Consider the following 27,426-nt stretch of genomic DNA (forward strand, 5'->3'; position numbering starts at 1 on the left):
CGGCCCATGGACTGAAGTGTCCCAGGTTTGATTCAGGTCAAGGACATGTACCTTGCTTGGTTGCAGGCCCTGGACAGGGTGCTTGCAGGAGGCAAACAATCGATGCATCTCTCTCAGATAGATGTTTCTCTCTCTCTGTCTCTCCCCCTATGTTCCACTCTCTCTAAAAATCAATGGGAAACTGTCCTCAGGTGAGGATTAACAGCAACAACAAAAAACAGTTGGTATTCTGGCTCTACATATCAGTCTAGATGCGCTAGGTTAATGTGAACCTGCATGTAATGTGGTACCTTTACATGACAGGCTTTTGAGCCTGCACCCCTGAATCCCCAGACTGTGATGAATTTACCCAAGTCATGCCGCCCAAGGGGGAGCCATCAGAGTGGTCTGTAAGCCTTCCCAAGGTGTGGCAGCTATATTTACTGCACACAGAGTATATGCATGAGCTCCCCACACTTCTCAGGTCCCTTGCTATCAGAGAGGGCTGTGTAACCAGTTTTGGTCGATAGGCTGTGAGTAGAATTGACACCTATCGCTTCTGAGCCAAAACCCAGTGCACTTTTCATACACTCTTTCCCTCTGCTGCAGCAACCATGGAGGCCACTTGTCGACGTGCCAGAATGCACATCGGCCTGGGCCCCTGCAGGACCATAACGGACAGAACCCCTCCTGACCTGTGCTCATTAAGCAAATCATATGAGTGCAAATAAAAGTTTGTTGTATTAAGCCATTGAGCTATTCCCTACATTAGTGTAACCCACTCTAACTCAGTATACCAAGGGATGCCCACGTTGCTGGGAGTGCGTTTTCAGTCAGTGGTAACCTTACACTTGAGTGCTGGGATCCATCTCCCACAGCCTCTCTTCACTTACCCCTATGCGCACTCTTAGTAAGATTGGAGAGGCATGTCTACGGCCATACCACCCTGAACGCGCCCGATCTCGTCAGATTGGAGAGGCAAGAGGCAGGCAGAAGCAGAAGAGGCCAGGAGAAACCTAGCAGGACTAGAGATATTAAAGTGCTCCCAGCCTGCCCTGCTCATATCAGCACGGATGCTAATTCTAGAGGCTCTATGCTCCTGCTAACTAACAATGTCATTTCATTTCCTCTTTGTATCTGTTGGGGTGTGCCTGGGCTTTCCCCACTCCCGCCCAGCTTCCCCGGGGCCACTTCAGGAGCACTGCCGCCACGGTGGCCACCCAGTCAGTCTTCAGCAGGAGGATCGAGTAAACACTAAATATAACAGTTGCCCTGACTATTCTGACTCAGCTGTCCATTGCTAAACGGAAAAATTTTAAATCACTTATAAAACTAAATATAGGGTTTGAAAATATAGGGTGAAAAATCAACTCAGAGGCTTCAAATAGCAACTTTCATGCAAAAAATAATAATAATAATAATAAAAGAGAGCTTAGAGTCATTTCAAGGACTTGTTTCCCAAAAATAGCTAGTAAGAACTTGGCGTACAGCCCAGCTGGTGCGGCTCAGTGGTTGAGCATCAGCCTATGAACCAGGAGGTCATAGTTTGATTACCAGTCAGGACACATGCCCAGATTGTGGGCTTGATCCCCAGTAGGGGGTGTGCAGGAGGCAGCCAGTCAATGATTCTCTCTCATTATTGATGGTCCTATCTCTCTGTCTCCTTTCCTCTCTGAAATCAATAAAAATATAATTTAAAAAAAGAAGTTGGCATTCATTTGAGAGCTAAAATTCAGGCCCTTCCAACTATGCATTTATATGAAATTACGCACACAAGCCAGCCCTAGGCTGGGCAGACCCTCCAGTGGTTCTCTCCCTTGGTGTCAGAACCAACAGATGAGTTGTGGGGAGCTGTGCAGTGTGCGCTGGGTCACTGGCTACTCATTAAGCTAAAGCACTGAAGCTAGTGAATTATTTTCTTCATTGCAAATTAGGGGAAACACAAGATTACTTCTGTAATAAATTCACTCTCACATGCCTTAGCAAACAAATAAAAATAGAAAGCATGGTGCTCTGGACCTGGTGACTCCGTTGGTTGAAGCATCATCCGGTACACCTGGGTCAGGGCATATACCTAGGTTGCTAGTTCAACCCCCAGTTGGAGGACATACATGAGGCAACCGATTGATGTCTCTCTCTCACATCAATATTTTTCTCTCTTTTTCTTTTCCTCTCTCTCTAAAATTAACAACAACATATCCTTGGGCACTGGCCAGTGTGACTTATTTGGGTGAGCATCATCCCATGAACCTAGAAGTCGCCGGTTCAGTTCCTGGTCAGGGCCCATGCCCGGGTTGTAGGCTCAATCCCCAGTGGCAGTGAGGGGGACGGGACTGTGCAGGAGGCATCCTATCGATGTTACCCCCTCTCACATTCATGTTTCTCTCTCTCTCTCTCCCTTCCTCTCTTTAAATTTTTTTTTAAAACCATATTTAAAAAGTGAAAATAAAAATATATCCTATGGTTAGGATTAACAAAAAAGAAAACATGGTAGCATTAAGGTGAAAAAAAAAGGACAGGAATTTCTAACTGATCAGCTAGCAGTTTTTGAGATGGCCGAGAACTGCCATCAGTGAGATCATCTTAAAGAAACACTCTTAATGACTTGAAAAAGTCCCCATCCCAAAGTCAATTATAGGCACTCAGTTTTACAGATTTAACTGAATTTAAAGTTATGTTAAAAACCCGTTTTATTAAGGTAAGAGAAGAATCCATTTTAAGTTATCACTCTAAAGCTGTAAGATAAAGATATTACATTACTTTTAGTGTTTAATTTTACTACCACACTAAATACATATACATTTTTTTAAAATTTTTGGGTTATTTACTTATATGTTCTTATTTTTGGCTATTGAACATGTGTGTTCCAATGAAGGAAATACTTTTTTTATTACATACATTAAAACTATTCCCAATCTTATTCCCCACAGATGAACTGTTTTCACTATCTTCATGACTCATCCTGCCCACATAGATTAATATTCTCACAGACAGCATAACATTGCTAACATTTTATAATCTGTAATTTTCTTTCTTAGTATTATATCATGAAATATTTTTCTGTATTTCCACATAGTTATTGGATCTTTTTAATGGCTGCAAAATATTCTATCACAGTCACCTACATTTAAATGGTTTGACTTTAACCATTTGTTCCTCGTTCTGTGATCAGTAGTCACAATCAAAGGTGACAACATTATTCTTCATTATGAATTACTTATATTTCAGACACACTCACAGGTGGAGCCAAAACTCCATAGTTAATTGGTACCCGTTAACTCTCCATTAATATGTCTTCATTTTTCTATTTCTAACATGTGGATTAAGTAGACTACCATGCAGGTTTGCTAACGGCCCCTGTGTTTTTCTTCATGGAAACAGTCATGGGGGAGAGCAGCATCAGCACAGCGCCTCTAGGCTGTCAGCGTGCCCTCTACAACCACCGCAGCACCTCCCCTAATGTCAACCCGGCCATCCGGACGCAGGGAGATCTCCAGTTCTCCTCCTCGGCAGGAACACTGAAAGGCTGGACAAAACAAAACAAATCACAAATTAAGATAATTTCCACCCTTTTTAATGAACAGCATATAGTGAGACACCTCTTATGACAAGTTCTAGAATCCTCCTAGGTCAGTTTAAAGATAAATGCTTTAAAGATAAAATTCTTTAAAGATAAAATCTGTCCATGGTACTGCCCAGCCCAACCAGTTCTCCTAAGGAGTGAAGGGCCACAAATGCACTTTCATCCGCAAAACACACAGCTCCAGGTCTCCCCTTCCTGAGCTACTTCCTCGATCACCTCCTGTAATGCCCAGGCTCACCCCACCCACAGCCTCCTCCCTGGCTCTGTCTAGGAGTAAGCAAGGACATGTGAAAAGATAGATGCAGGAACTAGATGTCTCGGAAGATAAAGAGGGGTGGTCTTGGCCCTCCTGAGAAGGCCCCGTCTTTCCAGGCCTGAATAAGACAAAGGGAGCTCATTCATTCATTCATTCATTGTGGTTACCAAGCAACCACACTGTCAGGCAGACAAGAGGCACATCTCAGCCTTCCTGGAGCTCAGTGCTTAGGGGAGTAACTAGTCTCACCTAAGAGCAGCCACCTGCTCTCCCCAAATCAGGCTCACAGAGGCCTAACCCTCCCACTAAGCAAGACCTCTAGGGTTGGACTCCTAATTTGATTATTAGGGCTACGTAGCCTCCATTGTCTGAGGCCTATGTTCTCTGCCCCTGAGAAAATATATATTAATCACCAGGAGACTTGGTTCAAAAGCAATTTGCATGATTCAACCCTGTGGCTAGTAATAGCAGTAAGAAGCCTTACTGATTATCCAATCTCCACTGTTCACATCATAGATAACTTCTCTGGGCCAAAGTTACACAGCTAGTTAATTTTCTTCAATAAGCATTTATTGGGCACTCACTGGGCTAGAAGTGTGTCTATGTGTTGGGAGAGACGGGTAAAAGATGTTTGGGATAGAGGATATTTAGAGTAGAGAGGTCAGGGTGAAGGAATTTAAAAACCTTTCATTTTCACGTGGGTGACACAAAACATATCTTCATGTGCATAGTACATTTGAGAAGGAATCCTAGTTTAAGATTAGGCTTTTTTATTTTTTAATTGAAAAAGAGCTGTCTTACCACGCATATCTTTCTTCCCCAGTTCTTGGGACCAGTAGCTGCTGAGAACAGTATGTGCAGACCCTTAAAAGAAATGAGAAGTTATGATACCGCACAAGGGAAACAGGGGCGACTTTGTGGTAAATTTATACGCAATTGCAATCAACCAGTTAGTCGTTGTGTCGGCATGGCCACAGCAGAGTGTGGAATTACGAATGGAGATAGAAAGGAAGGCACAGAATGTGTGGATAAGCGCCTCCAAATGATGCATTCGCAATGCTGCACACTTTCTGAAGGCTGAATTAAACTGCAGGTTTTCATTCTTGTCCTGTCCACACGTGACTGTCAGCCCGTGGTAGGAAAATCAAGTCCTTCACTTAAATCTACACCCTTCAAGAGAGACCATCTGCTTGCTCCCAGGATGCACATGCAAGGAAAGGTGGGAACTCTGACAAAATCCAAAATTTCCATCAAGCACACATTCCCAGATTTTGGTGGCAAAAGAACTGTCTTTCGGTGAGGTATTTTTTTTTAGATGATTGTGCCCAAGGTTTAGATCAGAGAATGGGTAGTAAAATGAAGGAACAAGCTATAAAGGAATAACTGTCAGAAAAGTCTGTGGGGCAGAAAAGGCTGGGTTGGGAAGGGCCCCTCCTTCAGGAAAACTTACTAAATGTTACGGGAGGTCCACACGGTGTGACCAACCATCCCAGTTTGCCTGAGACTGTCCTGGTTTTAGCACCGAAGGCCCTGTATGCTGAAAAATCTCTCAGTTTTAAGCAAACTGAGATGGCTGGTCATCACTGCCCAAAGACCTTTCCACTGTAGAAAAGCATTGTTTTAGGGGAAAAACTTGCCTTCTGTGCCAATTAAAATCTTTGTAAAGCAGCTGTGTATGTGTACATCCACTCAGAACTTCTATTCCATGGGGAAAGGCTTGAGTTGGACTGTTTGGATGTCATTTGGGCATTTTCCTGACATCCAAAAAGTGCTTGCTTACTGAGCTTTGAATTTCACATCTTTTGTTCCTCAGAGAGTAACTCAGTCATCCCAGCCCCTGCCATCTGACCAGAACAGTCTGCCCAGCCTCCTTCTGCCCTGGCCACCACCCCATGTGCCAGCCTCCTCATGGCCCCCTTTTGCTGCTCAGCCCACTCTTCGCACTGTGATAAGTACTTGACTGGCCTTGGGTTTGCATAACCCTATGGGATAGTATCTGTATTTTACAGAGGAGGGGATGGAAACGTTTAAAAGTGAAGCCCTGGCAGGTGTGGCTCGTTTGGTTGGGCATCGTCTCATGCACGGAAAGGTTGCTGGTTCAATTCCCGGTCAGGGCACATGCCCGGGTTGCAGGCTCAATTGCCCGGTGGGGTGTGCAGGAGGCAGCTGATCAATGTTTCACGATCACATTGATGTTTCTCTCCCTCTCTTTCCTTCTCCCTTCCACCCTCTCTAAAAGTCAATCAAAAATCTTTTTGAAAAAATAAGTTAAGCCATTTGCCCAAGGTCAACAGCTAGAAAGCTAGGATGCAAACCAAGGCTGTCTGACACTAAGGTTTAACCCTGCTATACTGCTTCTTTATTTGGGGGGGGCGGGGTGAGGGGTAAGGATATTTTTCCCATTGATTTTTTAGAGAGTGGAAAAGAGGGAGGGGGAGGGGGGAACATCAATATGAGAGAGACACATCAATTGGTTGCCTCCTGCACCTTCCCCAACCAGAGCCAGGGATCGAACCTGCAACCCAGGTACTTGCCCTTGACTGGGAATGAAACCCAAGACCGTTAGGTGCGCAGGCTGACACTCTAACCATTGAGCACACTGGCCAGGGCTGTACTGCTTCCTTAATTCTGTGTTTTTACGTGAAGGGATGGGGGAGGGGAGATAGGAAAACAAAGGCAGCTCAAAACCCAAGCAATCTGAAAGGTCACATGAAGGACACTTAAACAGCTATTTCTTATCCACCCCCTCCATTGTTTAACGCCCCCAGGACCCATGTCAAAAAGTACCTGTTACCGGGTCTTCTGCCACGCCAACCCAGGGTGCGAAATATCTGGAGTAAAAGTCGAATGCGTGGGTCTGCCCACTGGGCTTTCCTTTAAGAGTAAGAATGAGTCCTCTCACCTTCCCTGTATTCTCTACTTGCAGCAGATCCTGTGTGTTCACTTTCAGGTTCTCCAGAAATGACCTTGTTCATAAATGGGATGGGTTAGGACAAACCCCATTCCACAGACACCCCACCACCACCACCACTTCATGGACTCCATAAAGCAGGCCAGGGTGTGGCTGACCCACACGCATCAGCAGGGGCAGGAGGAGGAGCAAGTGGAATACCTTCCTACCCGAGAACAAAGCTCTCTGGCTGCAGAAATCATGGTTTTACTGGACAGAGCACAGCCAGACCACGCCAGGGCTATAGATGGGGGTGCTTGGCCCTCTCCAAAGTGCTGACGAAGCCAAAAATCTCGTTCACCTGTCGTAAGTGTCACTGAGCCGGACAAGGAGCTTCCGGGTGTCTGGGGAGTAGCGGATGTCCTGGACCAGTGTGTCACCTATGGCAGTCTGTGAAGACAGACCAAAGACTTCTCAGGCATGTGCCCTGGGTCCAGTCCTTGATCCCTTGTGTGGGAAACGACCTTCCCTGAACATCTGCAGAGTGCCAGGCACACCCCTGGTCTCCAGTCCCCAAGTTTTAGTTAGGTTTCTGGGCTGAAGGTGTTGCCCAAGGAAAAGGTCAGTTTCCTGGTGATTAAAGAGGCCGTTAAAGGAATTGAGCTTATCTTTTTCTAGCCAAAGATAGACATTATTCACAAGTGTTAATATGTGCCTGAACACACAACTCCTCAAATGGGTATTTTCCCCACAGATCAGAAGAAAGACTTAGAGAGGCCCAGGGTCACACACACATAACCTTGTTCATTTCCAACTAGAGGCCCAATGCATGAAATTCATGCAAGAGTAGGCCTGCCTTCCCCCGGCTGCTGGCACTGGCTTCCCTCCAGCACCCGGGACCCGGGCTTCCCTTGCAGCCTGGCTTTTGTCCAGAAGGTTGTCCAGAAGGATGTTTGGTCTAATTAGCATATTATGCTTTTAAAATATATATATAGACAGAATGGCGGAACAACCTAACAATTGGTCACTATGACGTGCACTGACCACCAGGGGGCGCATGTGGAACATGGCAGGCATCGACTGCAGTGAGATGGTGGAGCAGGTGAGCAGGGGCACCAGACCAAGGCCGGGTGCCAGTCGCTGTCATCGGGGCAAGCCTCTGTGTTTACTGAAAATTCTTTGCTCCTGCGCACCGCAGCCCACCGGGCGTTCACACCTGCTGCCAGCACCGGGCCTGCTCACATCCGCTGCCAGCGCTGGAGCCACTGCTTGCACCTGTCACCAGCGCCCAGCGCCAGCCCCGATCACTCGGCGCCATCAGCGGGTGCAAGCAGCAGCTGCCAGCCCCAATCACCCCTGTGGGCTTCTCCATCTCCCCCTGCTCCTGAGGGGCGATTGAGGCAGCAGCCGCTGCTCGCACCCACTAACAGTGCCTGCCCAGCTCGCACCCACTGCTGGCGCTGGCCCCAGTCACTCTGTGCAGTCAGTGGATGTGATTGGGGCCAGTGCCATCAGCGCGTGGGAGCGGCTGCAGCGGGAGTGGGGCTGCTGGCAGAAAGGAGACCAGGGGCTGCGGCGGGAGGGGCGGAGACCCACCCCAGTGCCCACCACAGCCACGCCACCGTGGCCCACAATTCCTTTCAAGGTGCATGAATTCGTGCACTGGGCCCCTAGTTACAGATAACATTGTTTTGCTTGTTTGTTGGCTTGGGGAGCTGAGGGAATAGATGAGGGGACAAAAGCCCCTTTAAGCACTACCAGTGGCTGTGGGCAGAGTAGGTGACAATGGCGATGACAGAGTAGTTGTCTGGCAGTCATTAGGTGGCTTCAGGTTTTCTAACTCTCTTTAGGGACTGAGCTGCTCCAGGTCCCAAGGCCAAGACTCTCTCCTTCTGGAGTGATGCCTGGAATGTCTGCCTCTGTGACCACAGCTAACCAATGTCCCTCTCTCTAGAAACAAATCCCAGCAGCCAGATCCCACCTGCTCTCCGGGACCTTCCAGTCTCTCTGAAGGGTCATCCAGCCCTTCTCTGCATGGGTTCTATGGCAATAAGATTCCCAGCTAAGAAAGTTTAATTCTCAGCTGGGAATCTTATTGCCAGTTCCTAGGAACACAAAAGGACATCCCGTGATAAGATGAATAACCCTTTGTCATGCCCATTTTGCAAACGCTGACCCGGAGGCTTCGAGAGGTCAGGTTAAGTTCTTTCTGCCATGAACAAGGTAGAAAGAACTCTGAATATTTCCCATTTTCCTGCCATCGTGCTTCACATAGCTCTCCCCACCCTGCCATGGAGGCTAATGCTGACAATGAAGAGTCAGGGGAAACTGGTCCATCTTCTCACCAAATAGATTCAGTACTACAGTTCAGACCTCAAACGCACTGTTCTGTTCATCCACGCTTAGATCGGAACGCTGATACCCGTAGCAGGCCTGTCTTTGGGGATCAAATGGTACCGAATCTTTGTGTTCAAATACTAACAAGTGTTCAAATAACATGAGCACAGGCTTGATTCTTGTCACTAACCTTTATCAAGTCCTTTACTTCATGGCGGTCCTACATGGGGAAAAAGACAAAACCGTTATAAAACAGGCATTCTGCCAGTTGTACACAGTTTATCAATTAGAAAGAGCTGACCTGGGGGTGGGCTGGGTAAAGAGGCAAGTCCAGGATGATACCATCCTCCGCTTTTCTGGCCTTTAGTTCCCCACTCAGCGTGACAAAGGTTAGAGTGCTATTCATATTTTCTGGCAAAAAAAAAAAAAAAGAATCTTATTTTGTCGATCATAAAACTGTTAGAAAAGGAATCATGAAATGGGAAAATAAACTTTGTTATATGCTTATAAGTCTGTTTCAGACACCGTTGTGTTGTCTCAGGTTCTCTAGCAGTGCTGCCCGGGTTTGGTTTGCTGGGGTCCACAGTGGGGTCCCTCACTGGATTCTAATTTGAGAACCAGGAACATGATTGATTAGACTTGGCATCATGCTGCAAGGCTTCAAATCCCAGCTCCTTACTGCTTCCTAGCTATACCCTTGAGCAAATTATTTAACCGGCTTAAACCTCAATTTCCACATCAACAAAGTGAGATAATAATTCAATCTATATCAATTTTATTTTACCAATAAAATAGGGCAATAATTAAGCCTGCCTCATAGAAATATTATGTTTTCTAATGCGATTTTAAAGTATTAACCTACAATTAGCATGGAATTATAAGCTCTACTAGTCAGTTTATAGATGACAAATAGAACATACAAGTTATGAACAACAGTCTGATATGAACAAATCAAGTTTATTTTAAATAAACAAAGCTAGACATAAAATTCTGATTTAAAGATTAGACTATAGATGCTGATATGATAGCCCTCCTTCTGTGTTTCTGATACAACTTGAGCCACTTATCTGACTTCAGTGTACATAACATTTTTGGTGAAAACAGAGATTTGGGACATAATCGTTTTTCACGCCCTAATATTTCTGTAAAACCACTTTGCAGTCCAACTTCTCCCTCTATTTAATCCTTTCTTTACTCCCCTGTCAATATTGAGCCCAAGAATATTGCCCGCAGTTCCTCCGGCATGAACACGTGTCCCCGAATCTGCACTGCACCCTGGCGGAACCTGCCCTGCAACCCCTTCCCTTACTATCCCCATCTACAGCAGTTCTCCAAAGAACCTCCTTTTCTAACTCCCCACTTCTTACAGTTACCCTGTCATATCATCCTGTTCACTTCTGTGTGTTGTCTAAACGTGTTCATAGCTGCCTCCTGCTGCGATTTAGGGCATCTCCAAGCATCTCTCTTCTACCCCGTTCCCACAAAGCCCTCATCTTTACCTGCTGTATATGCAGCTTAGATGGAAAGTGGTAGGATGAAGGACTAGGTGCTGCACCCTATCCTCACAAGTGGTAGTTGTAGTGTAAGTAGTTGGGTGCATGAATCTTTAAAATTCAGAGTAGCCCTAGCCAGTTTGGTTCCGTGGATAGAGTGTTGGCCTGTGGACTGAGGGGGTCACTGGTTCGATTCCGGTCTAGGGCACATGCCCAGGTTGCAGGCTCAATTCCCAGTAGGGGGTGTGCAGGAAGCAGCCAATCAATGATTCTCTCTCATCACTGATGTTTCTATCTCTCTTCTCTCCCTTCCTCTCTGAAAGCAATAAAAATATTTTATAAATTAATTAATTAATTAGTTTGTTAGTTAATTAAAATTCAGAGTAAAGAAGCTCTTGTTTCAGTGCGGGGTGGACATATTGAGGGCAAAGTGTGCCTTTTGGGTCCCCGAAATCATGTGTGTCACCTGTTCTTCCTGTAAACTCCCCTCCACAGAGACTGAAGACTCCAGATTTACAATAAATGGCATTCCAGGGAACAACGCTGTGGCTTTCCAATATGCCTGACACATACTCAGAAAGGCCAAGGTTATTGAAGGTTGATGTTTTTTATTCTGGATAATGTTTTACATGAAATAAACTCTGCAATGTCCCATTCCAGTGTTCATCACAAAGAACATGAGAATTTAAAAAAAAATGCTATTTGCTAAGTGGTAGGTTCATTTTTTTTAAATCACATTACTTATTTTGTGAAACAGCACAGCTGCCGAAGCCAGGGTAGCGTGACCACAGAGAGGGACCTCACTCGCCGGTGTGAACCACCTTAATCCAAAGCAGGAACCTTCAGGGAAAGATAAGCCATAGAGAGACGAGATCATTCCTGTGCAGGTGAGTCACAGACTTTTCGTTTTCTCATTCTTTTCTGAATTTTTCACCCATGTGATTTAATTGCTGAAACATGTTGTAAAAAGAGTGAACTCTAAGCATACATTCTAGGGTTCCTTGGTGCTAGGTCCGGGGCTGACACATTCAAATCAACCAACCCCACACCCCCAGATTAACTGAGAACCAAATCAGAATCTCCCCCCTCGCTCTCCTATCTGCATACAAATAGCAAATGGGCATTTCCCTTAAATATCACCCTCTCACTGGAAAAGCAGCTTCTCCTACCATAAACAATGTTTTTTTTAGAATGCTTATTTAAGGCGACAGGAGATTTGACTTTGGGTGGTGGGCACATGGTGCAATATACAGATCTGTAACATAGAAACCCACACCTCAAACCTATATGTTCATGTTCACCAATGTCACCCCAATCAAATTAATAAATAAATAGTTAAGAAAATAAAGAAAAGCCAGAAAGCGTACTTACTTTGTGAGAAGCTGTCACTTGGGTTCAGTTTTCGGATAAAGGCGGTTTCTGAGAGGTTCATTTCCCTTGCAATTTTTTGATGCATGTCTTCATCCAATTTCTAAATTAGAAACAAAAGGTTATTGAGACTCTAGAAACACAAATCAGACTTCCTTGGACAGCGACTGCCATTCGTTAATAACACAGTTTATTAATGTGAAAACTCACATGCTTAATAGGAAATAATTGCCAAGGAAGCCAGGCACTTTGATAAAGATTGGCACCTCATGAAGAAGGGCTGTAGGTGTGTGCGAAGCTGGAACAGACCTGAAAAACCTACTGGCCTGGCCTATCCTTTGTGAGATTATGACAGTCTATCTATCGGATAGCGTGTGCTCTCTTCTAACAACACTCTCCACAGATGGGGACTTCACAGTCTCCCTTTCTTGTTGGATAAAGATGTTTGGCACACACATTAGACAGGCGGGGCCCCTCTGCCCCCGTTTATGCACGGTTCACTCCCTCTCATGGGCCGGGCTTCAGGCCGAGGCCGCTTCCTGCAGGATGCCTTCCAGACTGCTCTGTCCAAAAGCACTGTCTCCTCCCAGTGCTTTGCCACCTGAAACTCCCCCGTGTGTCCTTTACTGTCAGTCCCCCCACCTCTGACTCGGAGCTCTGAGGGGGCACAGATGGACGGAATGGTGTTAGTTTGCTTAGTCCTGGCTTAGAACAGTGCTTTGTATTCATCCCAGGATAGGAGGGGCTCAATAAACATTTGCTGAAAGGATAATTACATTATTCACTTAATCTTCATTTTTAAAACCCTCAATATAGATATCTTACCCACTTACAGATTAAGAAATTAAACACAGGGGTTGTATAATATCCTAAGATCATGATATGCCTAATAAATGGTAGAATGATTAAGAATGTGGGCTTTGCAAATGGTAACAACCAGTGAATCTAGAGGAAAGGTATTATATGATTGTTCATTGTACCATTCTTGAAACTTTTTTGTAGGTTTTTAATTTTTCAAAAAAAAATGTTTAAAAAAATACCCCTAGCCGGTTCGGCTCAGTGGATAGAGCATTGGCCTGTGGACTGAAGGGTCCTAGGTTCAATTCCGGTCAATGGCATATACCTCATTTGCAGACTCCTCCCCAGGTCAGGAGGCAACCAATTGATGTGTTTCTCTCACATCAATATTTCTCTTTCTTTTCTTCTCTCTTCCCCTCTCTCTAAAAAGCAATGGAAAAATATCCCTGGGTGAAGATTAAAAGAATAAATAAAATAAAAATATATATAAATAATGTGGGCTTTGGAAACAGATAGAATTGGATTTATATCTGGATCAGCCCTCATAGCAGTGCAAAAGTGAGCAAGTCATTTGCTCTCATGGGGCCTCAGTTTTCTCACCTTTAAAATGGGAGTAATAGTACTTTAATGAAGACACATGCATACACATATGTATTTGCAAACACACAGATTCCTCTTAAGAAAAAATGGCTCAGAAGTATGTTTTCCTTTTGAGAATAAAAATAAATTTTTAATCAACATAATGCTTACTAGCTATAGTTTGTATTCCAAAGACAAATGAATTTTTGCTTTGACCAAACCCAGAAATAAGAATTATTACTTTATACTCATAAGTTCATAAGTTCATAATTCATTTATCTGAGTTATGCAAGTTAAGCACACTTTTTTTTTAGTTGTTTCAAATTCTTTTGAAACACTTTCCATATACTTGTATAAGGCATAAAACAGTAGTTATTGTGAAAAATCAGACATGGTTTTTAAACTATCAGCTGATATAAAAAATCCTAGCAATAGGTTTATTTAAAGGAGCACTATATTCAAAAATCTATAGAAGCTCTGAAGTCCTATAGAAAGAAACAGACAGAATTTGACTTAAGAAATTGATAACTGGTCCCTAGCTGGTTTGGCTCAGTGGATAGAGCATTGACCTGTGGACTAAAGAGTCCCAGGTTCAATTCAGGTCAAGGGCACATGCCCAGGTTGCGGGCTCGATCCCCAGTGTGGGGTATGCAGGAGGCAGCCAATCAATGATTCTCTCTCATCATTGATGCTTCTATCTCTCTCTCTCTCTCCTCTCCCTTCCTCTCTGAAATCAGTTTGTAAAAATTGATAACTTATTTTTTGAAAACCCAAACATAATAAATTGATTTTATTTTTACTTAACTTTTTTTTCCGAAAGATTAAATCCAGTAATGCATATAAAGTGTTCATCACAGTGCCCAACACGTAGTAAGTACTTGATAAATGTTAGCTTTTTACTTTGAGTGGCTCAAAGCCCGAGCTTTAACCTGCCACACTACACTGTCTCCCCATAACAAAGACACATTATCATTACCCTTTACCACATTGCAGACAGGAAAACCAAGGTCTACCAGATCAAATGGACTCCTGCAACGTTTCTGAGGGACAGCAGCAATCAATTGCTGAGTATTGTGCTGGGCCAGCAGCAGCAGCACCACTACCGAGGGAAGGTGTTAGAAATGCCATCTCAGACCCCATCACAGGCCTTCTGAGTCAGACTCTCCATTTTAACCAGACCCCCAGATGATCTGTGTGCACATTAAAATTTGAGAAGTCCTGGTGTATAAGATATGGCCCTGTGTTCTTTTTTTTCCAATAAATTTTTATTGATTTCAGAGAGGAAGAGAGAGATAGAAACATCAATGATGAGAGAGAATCATTGACCCGCTGTCTCCTGCATGCCCACACTGGGGATCAAGCCTGCAACCTGGGCATGTGCCCTGACTGGAAATCCAACCGTGACCTCCTGGTTCATAGGTTGACACTCAATCATCTGAGCCACACCGGCCGGGCTGGCCCTGTGTTCTTGTAGGGAGTCAAGGCAGATACAGAAAGCAACAGTGAGCAACACCAGAGAGTACATATGTATTTGAGATACATAGAGTATGTATAGTGTGTAATTGAGATACATAGATTTTGACAATAAACATGCTAGGCCTTTAAAGATGAGGCCTTGAAGTGGACTCAGAAAAAGGGCACTTTTTGGTGAGTTGGGCAAGAAAATGTGGGCAAAGAGCTTTGTATTGGGGATGCTTCTTGGGCAAGTTACTTGATCTCACGTCTGTTCTCTTGTTAAATCTTTGACACGCCAGGATTCTGTGAGCTGGGGTGAAGGGAATTAGGATGTCACACCTGTACAGTCCCACATGAGTAGAAGAAGTGGGGTGGTTGCTGGGGCATCCCAGCCAACAGGCAATACTGCTCTCCCGCTCGGAGCACACCCGCACCTTCCCTTCCCCTGCTTCTTCCCCCCAAGGGCTTTACCTTTCCTTTCTCTCTCCTGAGCTCTAAGGGCCCTTCTTTTGCTTCTGTCACTTTTCCCTGAGCCTATGCAGCTGAGCTGGCTAACTTCTACTAGCTCTGTAATTTTCTAAATAAGCTTTCTCTTATAATTTGGGGAGAAAAAAGAATTGAACTCAGGCACTTGCCATGGCTTATAGAATGTTCTCTGCGGAAACTGGCTCACATGCCTGTGCATACAACACCTGAGAGAAACTGAAAGCCATTTAATTCCCTAGTGCAGAACCTGCAATCTCAGGGCTCAACAGTGAATGACAGGGTGACAAAGGAAAGCTGGTGCTGGTCTTCCTGTGGTGCCTGCCAGTCCTTCCTCTCTCTGATCTGGTCAAACTCTCCCTATCCTTATCCTTCCTTTCTTTATCTATTGCTTCCCTCGACAAGACCCTCTGAGAGCATTAAAGCATCCCACGTTGTAGCCAAGCTCACCATCTTTTGGCAATAAATTTCCTTGCAAATGGGCTGTTTTGCACATCAGCTAGAACACAGGCTTTACTTAAACCTCTCTACCATATGACACCAAATGCAATTTGAACTTCTGTAACTTTAAATGCAATTTTAATTTCTGTGCCAGGACACCTGTTATTTGCCTGAGGGACAGAAATAATGTAGAAAATTTGGTAATCGCAGCCCTCAATACGCACCATTTGCGGCTGAATTTCTACAGTGGCACCAAAGGTCGAGATGATGGTGCATCATGAGAAGGCTCATATTGGTTCAACTTTGAGAACTTTAGAAATAAGAGAAAGAGGCTGCACACTCATTTAAAATACTGAGTTTTTGTTCAAATAATTTTTCCATTTTACACTACAAGCTTATTTTCAAATGCAGCACATAATAATTACAAACCAACAACTTTTAATCCTCTTGCTTTAATATCCATTTCCCTTTGGTAATGTCACATGAGACAAATTTCCAACAGCAAAACAACCATGATTTTTTATTTTATTTATTTTTTGAGTTCCAGTGTACTGCATGGGACACTGAGGTTCCATCACCATTAGGCCCCCCAAAAATTTAATAATCAGAAAATGAGTAAAGTTTTAAAATACCCCCATCTTGTGGCAGTTCAGAAACATGACAGCCTGCATATAACTTGCTCTCAGTCTGTGCCTCTGCTGCAGATGGATTCCAGCAAAGGAAAAACAGTTGGATGTAGAAAGTTCTAAATCACCCAGGAAGAAATGAGAGGTTCCTTCTGAGGCACTGGGACTTCTTATTGTGAAGTTATGTCCACACAATGCAGTGCTCAAGCTGTAGGCCATCTTAGTGGTTCTACGGATGCCTTGTCTCTCCAGCTCCAAATTGAGCCCAAAGTTCATTCTCACTTCCCATACCCCCTACCCTGCCCCGCCAAGGAGAACGGAAGACCAATGACGGTTGGTTAACCAGAACTCTTCAGAGATTTTGCCATAATTTAATTGATTACATTTTTACTTTCACTCAACAGGTATTTATGTGGTGCCTCCCGTGTGCTAGGCCGGGTGTGCTGAGACAAATCAGAATGGATCTAAGATCGTATAGAAGGTGCAGTCTGATGAGGAAGACAGGTACGGAGTGAATGACAAGAGTGATGGTAGTGAGCACAGTGGTTAAAAGCACAGGCCCCGCAGCCAGGCAGTCAGCCACTGAGGAGTGTGTGACCTCTGGCAAAGTACTTCCCCTTCCTCTGCCTCTGGGTCTGCATTTGTAAAATGGGGGTGATAATAGTAAGACCTACTCATAGAGTGGTTGTGAGGATGAAATGAGATAACATTATGAAAAGCAACTAGCACAGTATTGGGCTGAATGTGTCTGAAGTCACTGTTCCCAAAGCTGAGGGTTATGTTCTGGAAGCCAGTGAGGATACTTGGGAAGCAGAAATTCTACATTAACATCTCCTTTGCATTGCTCGCCCCTCGGTCACTGGGCAAAGGAAAACCCTTCAGTGCCCTAGAAGAATCTTCTCTGCACTCCTCAATCTCTTTTCTGGGCATAAAAATAGATATGAGGTTGAAACTCCCTAGAAACCCCAGGAGCCTCTGACGGGTGTGGTCACATCCCGAGAGCCTCTCTAAGGAAGGGCACAGAGTTGGGAAACGGGCAGTGATAAGCCTCCTGACATGAGTTAAAGCCTGGGTTTTGCTGTACACCTGTTTTTTTCCCTTAAATGCATAACTCGCTAAGCTGTAAAGGGGTTTTGGGTGTTCTCTAAATTTAATAAGGAAAACTGGAATGACAAATAGTTCAGGAACTAAAACTCAGCATTCCTCCTTAAAAGCGTGAAGCCAGCCCAGCGGGTGTGGCTCAGTGGTTGAGTGTTGACCCATGAACCAGTTCACAGTTCAATTTCTGGTCAGGACACATGCCCAGGTTTCGGACTCAGTCCCCAGTGAGGGGCATGCAGGAGGCAGCTGATCGATGATTCTCTCTCATCATTGATGTTTCTATATCTCTCTCCCTTTCCCTTCCTCTCTGAAATCAATTTTAAAACCAGGTTTTTTTTAAAGTGTGAAACCCATCCTCTTTGCTATCACTGGCAATGATTACTGGTGTTGAAAAGAATAATAACTAAACAACCAATAAATGCCAGCTGAATTGGAATAAATGTATATATTGGGCACACAACAAAGGTTTTCTATGAATAACTTTAACAGAAAAACTCATATAAACTTCTTTGTAAAAAGGTATCCTCAAAGCAGCAGATCTCAACTTCAGGGCCATTTTATTTTTTATTGATTTCAATTTTGTTAGAGAAAAAGATAAACATAGATCAGTCACCTCCCAAATATGCTCTGACTGGGAATCAAATCTGAAACCTGGATTGGTAGTCTGACCAGAAATCGAACCCACCACCTTTTGGTGCACGGGAGGACATTCCAACCAACTGAGCCACACCAGCCAGGGTGTTTTTTTTTTAATTGATTTTTTTTAGAGAGGAATGGAGAGAAACAGAGGGGGGAAAAAACAGCTGGGGGCAATTTTTGATTGCCATGACTGAGAGATGACTACTGTCATCTAGTGGATAGAGGACAGGATATTAGTAAACATTTTACAATGTACATGACAGTCTCATACATCAAAGAACTACCCAGTCCAAAATGTCAGTAGTGCTGCAGTTAAGAAACCTTGTGCTACACACACACCATATATATATATATATATATATATATATATATATATATATATATATATATATGGCTTTGTTAGAATATGAAGAAGAATAAATATGAGATACCTTACCCTGTTGATCTGTTATTTTCACTAACTATGAAGGCTGGTTTACCGGAAAATAAACAAAATATCACCCCTGAGCACTATCACAGTCCTCTGACCTATCCAGTAGTTGGTCATGAGTTTTGTAGTTTTTTACTCAGCTGTCACCATAATGTATCTATTTCATTTTTAAAATATTGTTTCGATACATTTTCCATGTGTCTAATGGTCTTTATTGCCAAACTGATTGTCACACAGTTTTTTAAGATTTTAAATATTTTAATCAAGTATGTTCCATTTATCCCTTAATTTGTTTTTTTTCCCCATCTAATGTACAGTGTTATAAGTTCCTCATGTGAGAACATTAAAAATGGACTTGTCCTTAAAGGAAAACAAAACAAACCTTTAGAAAATTATAAAAGCTCTTGGGACTCCATTTCCTTCCAGCAGTCTGTTATCAAGTATTCAAAAAGCAATTACCTGGTCTTTAGACTGTCCACCAGGTTTCTCTATGGTTAGTCTCATCTTGGTCAAATTATAAATAATTTTAAACAAAACAAAAAAGAATATCTGCACTTAAAATCTGAAGTATGTCCCCCTCCATAAAATCCAACATTGTCCTCTGAGTTCCCTTTGCACCTGGCACCTTCTGGTCCCCTAGCCTCTGAATAATGAGGAGGCTTACATTAGACTTAGAGCACCTCAAGCGCAGACAAATTTACTAATCTTTGTACCTCCCAGCCCTAGCCCAGAGCCTGGCTCCTGGCAGGTGTTCATAAATATTTGTAGAATATGTCGATGACAGGCTAAACACCTGAATTGTGGTCAGCATTATAAGGTTTAGCCCTATTTGTCGCTGATATTTTCCTGAGTTCACTTGTGTTTCAGGTGATCTCTGTCTCCAGCCATGGGTAAGGAATCCAAGGGCAGAAAACATAGTTTACACTTTCTTTATAATTTGTATTGATTATGAATTGGGGAAAGTGTTAAATTAGCATCCAGGAGAACAGGACTCTCATGTCCACAGAATAGAAAAGCTAGCAAACTAGTCTTCGGGTATCTAGTCAGTTGTCTCTGACAGGCCATCAAATTAGCCTAGTCTCACAGGTCCAAGGCCCAGAAGTGAATTGGGAGACAAGAGAGTGTCCCCGAGCTATGGACTTCCTTATCTTTTTCTTTCTTTCATTTGAACTGAAGCATTTTGCTTTGAATTATGTTAAGTTCTTTGTTAAAATTTTATTTCCTAGTTTTTCCAAATACATAAATAGCATGTAAAATATATTTTAATGAAGAGGTAGATAGAGAGATAGAGTTAGGTAGGTAGGCAGAGAGAGAGAGATCCTTGAGCCTGTTGCTTAATGAGTACATGAGATAAAAGAATGAGGAATAATGCTGATCCTTGTCATCTAGTATATAAATCACTTAAAACTATTTTCAAAAGTCTTCAAGGATGTTACGTATGGAAACATGGGCAAATATACTGAGATTCTTGAAAAGCAGTTTTACTCAATTTCACAATTCCTCAAGGTGGAGTTGTATTTGAAGATTGTTTCTTTTTTAAAAAATATATATTTTTGTTGATTTCAGAGAGGAAGGAAGAGGGAGAGAGAGATAGAAACATCAATGATGAGAATCATCAATCGGCTACCTCCTGCATGCCCCCCATTGGGGAGTGAGCCTGCAACAGAGGCATGTGCCTTCACTGGGAATCAAACCGCCACCTCCTGGTTCATAGGTCAATGCTCAACTACTGAGCCACACCAGCTGGGCTGCCAGATTATTTCTAAAGAAAGCTCATGACTTAGAATCTGGTTATTAATTACTCTCTTGCTAATCCTCGCAAACTGTTGTGTTACTTGGTAAAGCCTGTTAACTTTATTACTTTCTTTCAGCAGTGTGTGGTTGGCTAGTGCCAACAGCAAGGTTGCATAATGAATGCATTGTTAATGTGAGCGGAGGACTCTTGAACTCTTGGTCACCATTTTGCTGCTCCTCTTGAGAAAGAAAATAAGCACACCAAGGACTCAATTTACAGTATTCCCCTATCTCAGAAAACCTGTGCCTCTCTCCACCGTGACTGCACACTGGAATCACACACGGAGAAGGACAAGCAGGGCAGCCTGGGTCGCACCCCAGAGACTCTGCTGTCACTGGCTTGGTCTGAGGCCTGAGCACAGCAATGTGAAAGTTCCTCTGTGATTCTGGTGTGCAGGCCAGGGTGGGATTCACTGCACACGAATGCCCCAGCATGCACTTTGCCCAACTTAGTAACTTACTTAAGATCACGAATTGCTTGCTGTGTTTCTGAAAATTCTCACGTATACATACTCTGGCACTAACTGCTCTGAGTGGAAGGGTATTTTGGCTTGCTTCCTAATAATACCCAGGGACCAACACAAAGCACTTAAGGTCAGGGAATATTTAATTAACTTGTTAATAACTTAACCTAATCAAAAAGCCATTTTTAAAATGAGACTTTCAGTAAACTAAGTTCTCCCTATATTAGAGCTTAATTCCTTCTATCTTTCTACTTTATTCCTTACAGAACATCTCATTTCTTCATCCTGAAAAAAATCTCTAATTACAGGGACTATAGGTAAGATTAGAAATATGCAGTTTGGATCTTTCATGCTAAATGTAATTATCAGCCACGTCTAGTCACATAAAACTCATCTAATTTTATTCTCCTCCACATTTGGTGCTAACTAAATGAAAACCTGAGGGCTAAAAGGGAGCTGTGGTCCTTCCCTACGTGAATCTTCATTTCTCTAGAATTAAACTTGTAGGTGTAAGCTTTCTCGCCTAAATCAATTTGCAGACATGGACGTTGCTAGTGTCATTTGGCCAAAAAAAACACAAAGAGGTAAACAGCTGGTCTGATTTTTTTTAAAAGACCTATTAGTTCTCAGGGAACCTAGCATTCCAAGCACTGCATTTCCAAATGAATACTCACATTTTCCAGGAGACAGACAGCAGCAGGGTTCCCACGAAATGCTTTTGCTGTGAATGCGTCTGCTATGAAAATAGGGAGCTTCATTTTCCTTGCCGGCTGTCTCTGCAGGCTCTCACAAACGCTGGTAATCTTGTTGTTGCAAAAAAAAAAAAAAAAAAAAAAAATCAGAGAGTTAATGTTTTACTTGGTGTACAGAAGCAACTCACAGCTCCCAGATACAAAGTCAAGCAATTATTCTAACACACCTACATTTAAAGATATGTGATCCCTAATTTTTTAAGCCTCTAAAATGAATAGAACATTTTCTTTTCAAATTTTGTATTAGCGTTTCATACTGTTCATATACTTAACAGCATCATCATATTCTTTCTTAAAGCAGCCAAAACTAGCTTAGGCTATGTTTTTGATGAAGGGAATGAAACATCCAAGGGGCACATATGTGTTTATAGTCACCCAATGAATGTTACTACCCTTTTAAAAGAATGTATTTTTTTTCTAATTATAAAAAATATGCTCATAAAAAAAAAAACTTAGCAAATTAAAGTGACCCATAACCATGTAACAACATTTCTTTTTATTTTTGGACTTAGTATAATTAAAGAAGCCTAATGCTTTAATTAATTTTGTGTTATTTTATTAAATCTGTAGATTGGAGACTTTTGTGAGCTCATGATACAGATTAGTTAAAGCTTTTTACTAAAAGAATAATACTTTCTTTTTACTACAAATCTATCAAATACAGAAAAACGGGGGGGGGGGGGGCAGGGAAAGAATATCCTGTACTTCCACTGCCTAGAGATGAACTCTATTAATATTCTGGGTGTTTCCTTTGCTTTACTAGAAACATGGGCTTTGTCATAGTAATGGAGGGATTCCTCCCTCCCAAAGTTATAGTACTTTTTGAAGATTCAGCAAATTAGAGGGTGTTTTGCTTACACCTGAAAGAAAATGACCCATCTAACATGAATTTCTTGTTTTCAAGGAGAACATAAACAACCTGGGAAGCCCTGCTGGCTGCCCGAACCAGGCCCCAGCCCCCTTGGCAGCTCCCAGACCCACAGGTATTTCTGTTTCTTTATTTTTTGAGAATTTTCCATAAGAGTTTATTTGAATCAAACTGACAACAAACTGACCCCCTTCATTAACTTTAATAAGTTTGTACCTTTTTACCCCAAGCAATAACATTATTAATATTTTAGACATTGCTTTTAATCAGAATTTTTACCCTCTTAACAGTACTTAGGCCGAAACCGGTTTGGCTCAGTGGATAGAGCGTCGGCCTGCGGACTGAAGGGTCCCAGGTTCGGTTCCGATCAGGGGCATGTGCCTGGGTTGCGGGCATATCCCCGGTGGGAGATGTGCAGGAGGCGGCTGATCGATGTTTCTCTCTCATCGATGTTTCTAGCTCTCTGTCTCTCTCCCTTCCTCTCTGTGAAAAATCAATAAAATATATTTAAAAAAAACAAAAACAAACAAAAAAAAACAGTACTTAGCATAAATATTTTTCAAGGGAAATACTCTAGATACACTAAATGCTTCAGAAACATCATTTAAATAGATTTACAATAGTCTGGATATGTGCCAGAAGCCAGACCACCCTTGCTGCTTGACACAGTCGCTATGGGGAAGAAACATCTGCACAGCTTATGATTCAAGGGACCTGGCATATATGGCGTACTGTTCTTAATATGTTTGCTCCCCTTCTTAGCCTATGCGTTTTAACCAAGGTCACCTCTCCGAGAAAGGTTGTTTCCCCAGGTGGGGATTTTTATCAGTAAAACCCCTTAACTAAGTGCCAGGTGGGCAGTTAATCACTTTAACTACGAACAATCACGCTTAAGCTACATAATCTTTACTCCCTGGAATGGAGATAACAAACGCCCTAACCTTTGGAAAAGAATGGATAGGATTAAGATCAACTGGTATAAATACAGATATAGCAGGAGAAATAAGCACAGAACCTGGCTGGAGATCCTGGCTAGAATCTGGCTAGAAAATCTGGCTAGACTGCTGATCAACTGAACACTGTCTCCGTGTCATTCCTTCTTCGCCGACTCCGTCCACACCTTTGGGAACCCCTGGACCTGCTGGGGTTGGACCCCAACAATTGGCGCCCAACGTGGGGCACGAACCCACGACCCTGAGATTAAGAGTCTCATGCTCTACGTTGATAGCTGTTTACTACTTGGAATCAGGGAAGTGCCCGGAGTCCTGCCGCTGCCATGAACATGTCGGCCCACAGCTCACTCATGAAACAGCCGCCCATTCAGTCCACAGCCGGGGCCTTCCCGGTCCGCAATGAGCAAGGTGAGATTTTGATGGAGAAAGTGAAACGTTATGTGTCGGGAAAGAGGCCAGACTTTGCCCCTATGGAGTCCTCAGATGAGGAGGATGAAGAATTTCAGTTCATTAAGAAAGACAAAGCCTCAGTGCCCGCGCGGCTGTGTGGGCTGCCGCTGGCTCTGCAGCAGGCGGCGGCGATGGAGCACCGGGGGCCCAGCGAAGGTGCTGAGACATCGGGATCGGACCCGCAGCTGGCAGTCACGATGGGCTTCACGGGGTTCGGGAAAAAAGCTCGTACATTTGATTTGGAAGCAATGTTTGAACAGACTCGAACAGCTGTGGAAAGAAGTCGGAAAACACTGGAAGCAAGAGAAAAAGAGGAAGAAATGAACAGAGAGAAAGAATTAAGAAGGCAAAATGAAGATATTGAACCTACATCTTCAGGCTCAAATGTGGTCAGAGATTGCTCTAAATCATCTTCCAGTGATACAAGCAGTAGTGGAAGTGAAGAGAGTTCTGATTCCTCTGATGATGAGTTGATTGGCCCTCCTTTACCCCCTACCATGGCAGAAGAACCTGTTGATCGTATGGAGCAAACTATTGGTCGTTTACCTCCACCTCTTCAAGAGGAAGATGGTGATGATGATGATGGTGGTGGTGGTGATTCAGAAGAGGAAAATCCTGTTCAAAAGATCCCTGATTCTCATGAAATAACGCTAAAGCATGGCACTAAAACAGTTTCTGCTTTGGGTCTGGACCCCTCAGGTGCCCGCTTGGTGACAGGAGGATACGACTATGATGTTAAGTTTTGGGATTTTGCTGGAATGGACGCTTCTTTTAAGGCATTTTGATCCCTTCAACCCTGTGAATGCCATCAGATCAAGTCATTGCAGTATAGTAACACAGGAGACATGATTCTTGTTGTATCCGGAAGCTCTCAAGCCAAAGTGATTGACAGAGATGGTTTTGAAGTAATGGAATGTATAAAAGGAGACCAGTATATTGTGGACATGGCCAACACCAAGGGTCACACAGCAATGCTTCATACTGGCTCATGGCATCCCAAAATAGAGGGAGAATTTATGACTTGCTCAAATGATGCGACTGTGAGGACAGGGAAGTTGAAAATCCAAAGAAACAAAAAAGTGTGTTTAAACCATGGACGATGCAGGGTAAAAAAGTGATTCCCACCACGTGCACATACAATAGAGATGGTAGCCTCATAGCAGCTGCCTGCCAGAACGAAAGCATACAGGTCTGGGACCGGAACCTGACGGTTCGTCCTAAATTCCACTACAAACAGGCTCATGACCCGGGTACAGACACTTCTTGCGTGGCTTTTTCCTATGATGGTACTGCCCTTGCCTCTCGTGGAGGTGATGATACATTAAAATTATGGGCCATGCGACAGTTTAATAAGCCACTTTTTTCAGCCTCGGGTCTTCCCACCATGTTTCCAATGACTGACTGCTGTTTCAGTCCAGATGATAAACTCATAGTAACCGGCACATCTGTTCAAAGGGGATGTGGCGGCGGCAAACTCGTTTTCTTTGAGCGCAGAACTTTCCAGAGGGTGTATGAAATAGACATCACGGATGCGAGTGTGGTCCGCTGCCTGTGGCATCCAAAGCTGAACCAGATCATGGTGGGAACTGGAAACGGGCTGGCGAAAGTCTATTATGACCCCAACAAGAGTCAGAGGGGAGCAAAACTATGTGTGGTCAAAACCCAGCGGAAGGCGAAGCAAGCCGAGACTCTGACCCAGGCCCACATCATCACCCCTCACGCCTTGCCGCTGTTCCGTGAGCGCCGCCAGCGGAGCGCCAGGAAGCAGCTGGAGAAGGACAGACCGGACCCCCTGAAGTCGCACAAGCCCGAGCCTCCTGTGGCGGGCCCAGGTCGCGGCGGCCGGGTGGGAAGCCACGGCGGCACCCTGTCCTCATACATCCTGAAGAACATTGCTTTGGATAAGACGGACGACGGCAATCCCCGGGAGGCCATCCGGCGCCACGCCAAGGCCGCGGAGGACAACCCGCACTGGGTTTCTCCAGCCTATTCCAAGACTCAGCCCAAAGCCATGTTTGCACAAGTTGAATCTGATGATGAGGAAGCAAAGAATGAGCCAGAATGGAAAAAACGTAAAATCTTAAGAATCTCATAGGAGAGCTGTTTGCATGAGGGGGAGCATATTGAACAGGTGTTGTTTTTTTTAATGCAATGAAAAATACATTTTTTTGAACAAAACAAAAAAAGAAAAGAAAGAAAGAAAGAAAGAGGAAGGAAGAAAGCCAAAGAACAAGAAGCAGAGCCTGAGGAACAGGAGGGGGATTCATCCAGCGACCCCCGACGACGGCAGAACCGTATTGGTGAAGATGTGGAAGAGAGATTGGCTCGACATCGGAAAACAGCGGAACCTGAAGTCGTAGGAGAAAGTGACTCAGAAGTAGAAGGAGATGCATGGAGCGAGAAGACAGTGGTGAGGAAGAAGAGGAAGAAATCGATGATGAGGAAACAGCGGCGCCGTGGCACGATGCGTCAACGAGCACCGGGGAGACAAGATGAAGAGATGGAAGCCATGGAGGTGGAAGATGAGGGGCGTTCTGGGGAGGAGCCAGAATCAGAGTCCGAGTGTGAAGAGTACACAGCAGTGAAGATGAGATGGAGCCTCGCCTTAAGCCGGTCTTCATTCGGAAGAAGGACCGAGTAACCGTTCAAGAACGTGAGGCTGAAGCAGTGAAACAGGAGCTGGAGCAGGAGGCTAAACGCAGGGCTGAGGAGAGGCGCAAGTATACACTCAAGATTGTGGAAGAGGAGACCGAGAGAGAGCTGGAGGAAAACCAGTGATCCCTGGCTGCACTGGCTGCACTGAATACTGACGATGAAAACGGTGAGGAGGAATATGAGGCATGGAAAGTTCGAGAACTAAAGAGAATCAAGAGGGACAGAGAAGATCGAGAAACTCTTGAGAGGGAGAAAGCAGAAATTGAACGCATGCGAAACCTGACTGAGGAAGAGAGGCGAGCTGGGCTTCGTGCAAATGGCAAAGTTATTACCAACAAAGCTGTTAAGGGCAAATACGGGTTCTTACAGAAGTATTATTACCGGGGTGCCTTCTTCATGGATGAGGATGAAGAAGTATACAAGAGAGATTTCAGCGCACCTGCCCTGGAGGATCATTGCAACAAAACAATTCTTCCCAAAGTCATGCAGGTCAAGAATTTCGGGCGCTCTGGTCGTACCAAATATACCCACCTTGTGGACCAGGACACCACCTCCTTTGATTCAGCATGGGGCCAAGAGAGTGCCCAGAACACAAAGTTCTCTAAACAAAAGGCAGCTGGGGTACGAGATGTATTTGAACGGCCATCTGCCAAGAAGCGGAAAACTATTTAAAGGTCAACTACTTATTCTTCCAGCTGTGGGACACAAGGGCTATCAAACTCTACTGCATGTTTATACATTGAATTTTGAATTTTTGGACAGTCTTACAGTTAAAGACATCAATCTAGTTGTAAAGCACTGGTAGAGTCCTGCTCTATCTTGAAATTAAATGAGGAAAACTGGGTCTACAAAGTCATTAGAGAAAAATATTATCTATGTCTTTACGTATATACATTTGGATTTAACTTTAGCAATTGTGGGAAATAGTGGCTTTTTAAAAAAATGTTATGATTAATATAATCCCATGAATAACAAAATAATATCTTTTAAAATCTTGTAGCCCTCTCTATATGTATCCTTCTGTTTTTTATG

At 43.7% G+C, this 27,426-nt stretch overlaps 2 protein-coding genes and 1 pseudogene across 4 annotated transcripts in view; 2 read left to right on the plus strand and 1 right to left on the minus strand.

The window, feature by feature from the left end:
- Positions 1-2,645: 2,645 nt before the first annotated feature.
- The window catches only part of PBLD (phenazine biosynthesis like protein domain containing), a 31,936-nt gene continuing 7,155 nt past the window's right edge, over positions 2,646-27,426 (minus strand). The window contains exons 2-10 of one of the 3 annotated variants that reach the window (XM_036336906.1): positions 21,391-21,519; positions 11,910-12,009; positions 11,280-11,378; positions 9,347-9,456; positions 9,236-9,265; positions 7,070-7,158; positions 6,721-6,784; positions 4,620-4,682; positions 2,646-3,505 (exon numbers count right to left, since the gene is read on the minus strand). In XM_036336906.1, the coding sequence (XP_036192799.1) occupies positions 3,413-3,505; positions 4,620-4,682; positions 6,721-6,784; positions 7,070-7,158; positions 9,236-9,265; positions 9,347-9,456; positions 11,280-11,378; positions 11,910-12,009; positions 21,391-21,474 (732 nt within the window). In that variant the 5' untranslated portion in view covers positions 21,475-21,519 and the 3' untranslated portion in view covers positions 2,646-3,412. Of the gene's footprint in view, positions 3,506-4,619; positions 4,683-6,605; positions 6,785-7,069; positions 7,159-9,235; positions 9,266-9,346; positions 9,457-11,279; positions 11,379-11,909; positions 12,010-21,390; positions 21,520-27,426 lie in introns of all 3 variants that reach the window. The other 2 variants (XM_036336904.1, XM_036336905.1) reach the window with 2 other exon arrangements.
- Positions 23,619-27,066, plus strand: LOC118670285 (annotated as a pseudogene).
- On the plus strand, positions 23,871-25,866 carry LOC118670067 (WD repeat-containing protein 70-like). Its single transcript, XM_036336892.1, is given in 2 exon segments — positions 23,871-24,786; positions 24,789-25,866. Coding segments are annotated over 2 exon segments (1,962 nt in total). The 3' UTR covers positions 25,835-25,866.

The sequence above is a fragment of the Myotis myotis genome, unplaced genomic scaffold, assembly GCF_014108235.1.
Source record: "Myotis myotis isolate mMyoMyo1 unplaced genomic scaffold, mMyoMyo1.p scaffold_m19_p_15, whole genome shotgun sequence".
Lineage (NCBI taxonomy): Eukaryota > Metazoa > Chordata > Mammalia > Chiroptera > Vespertilionidae > Myotis > Myotis myotis.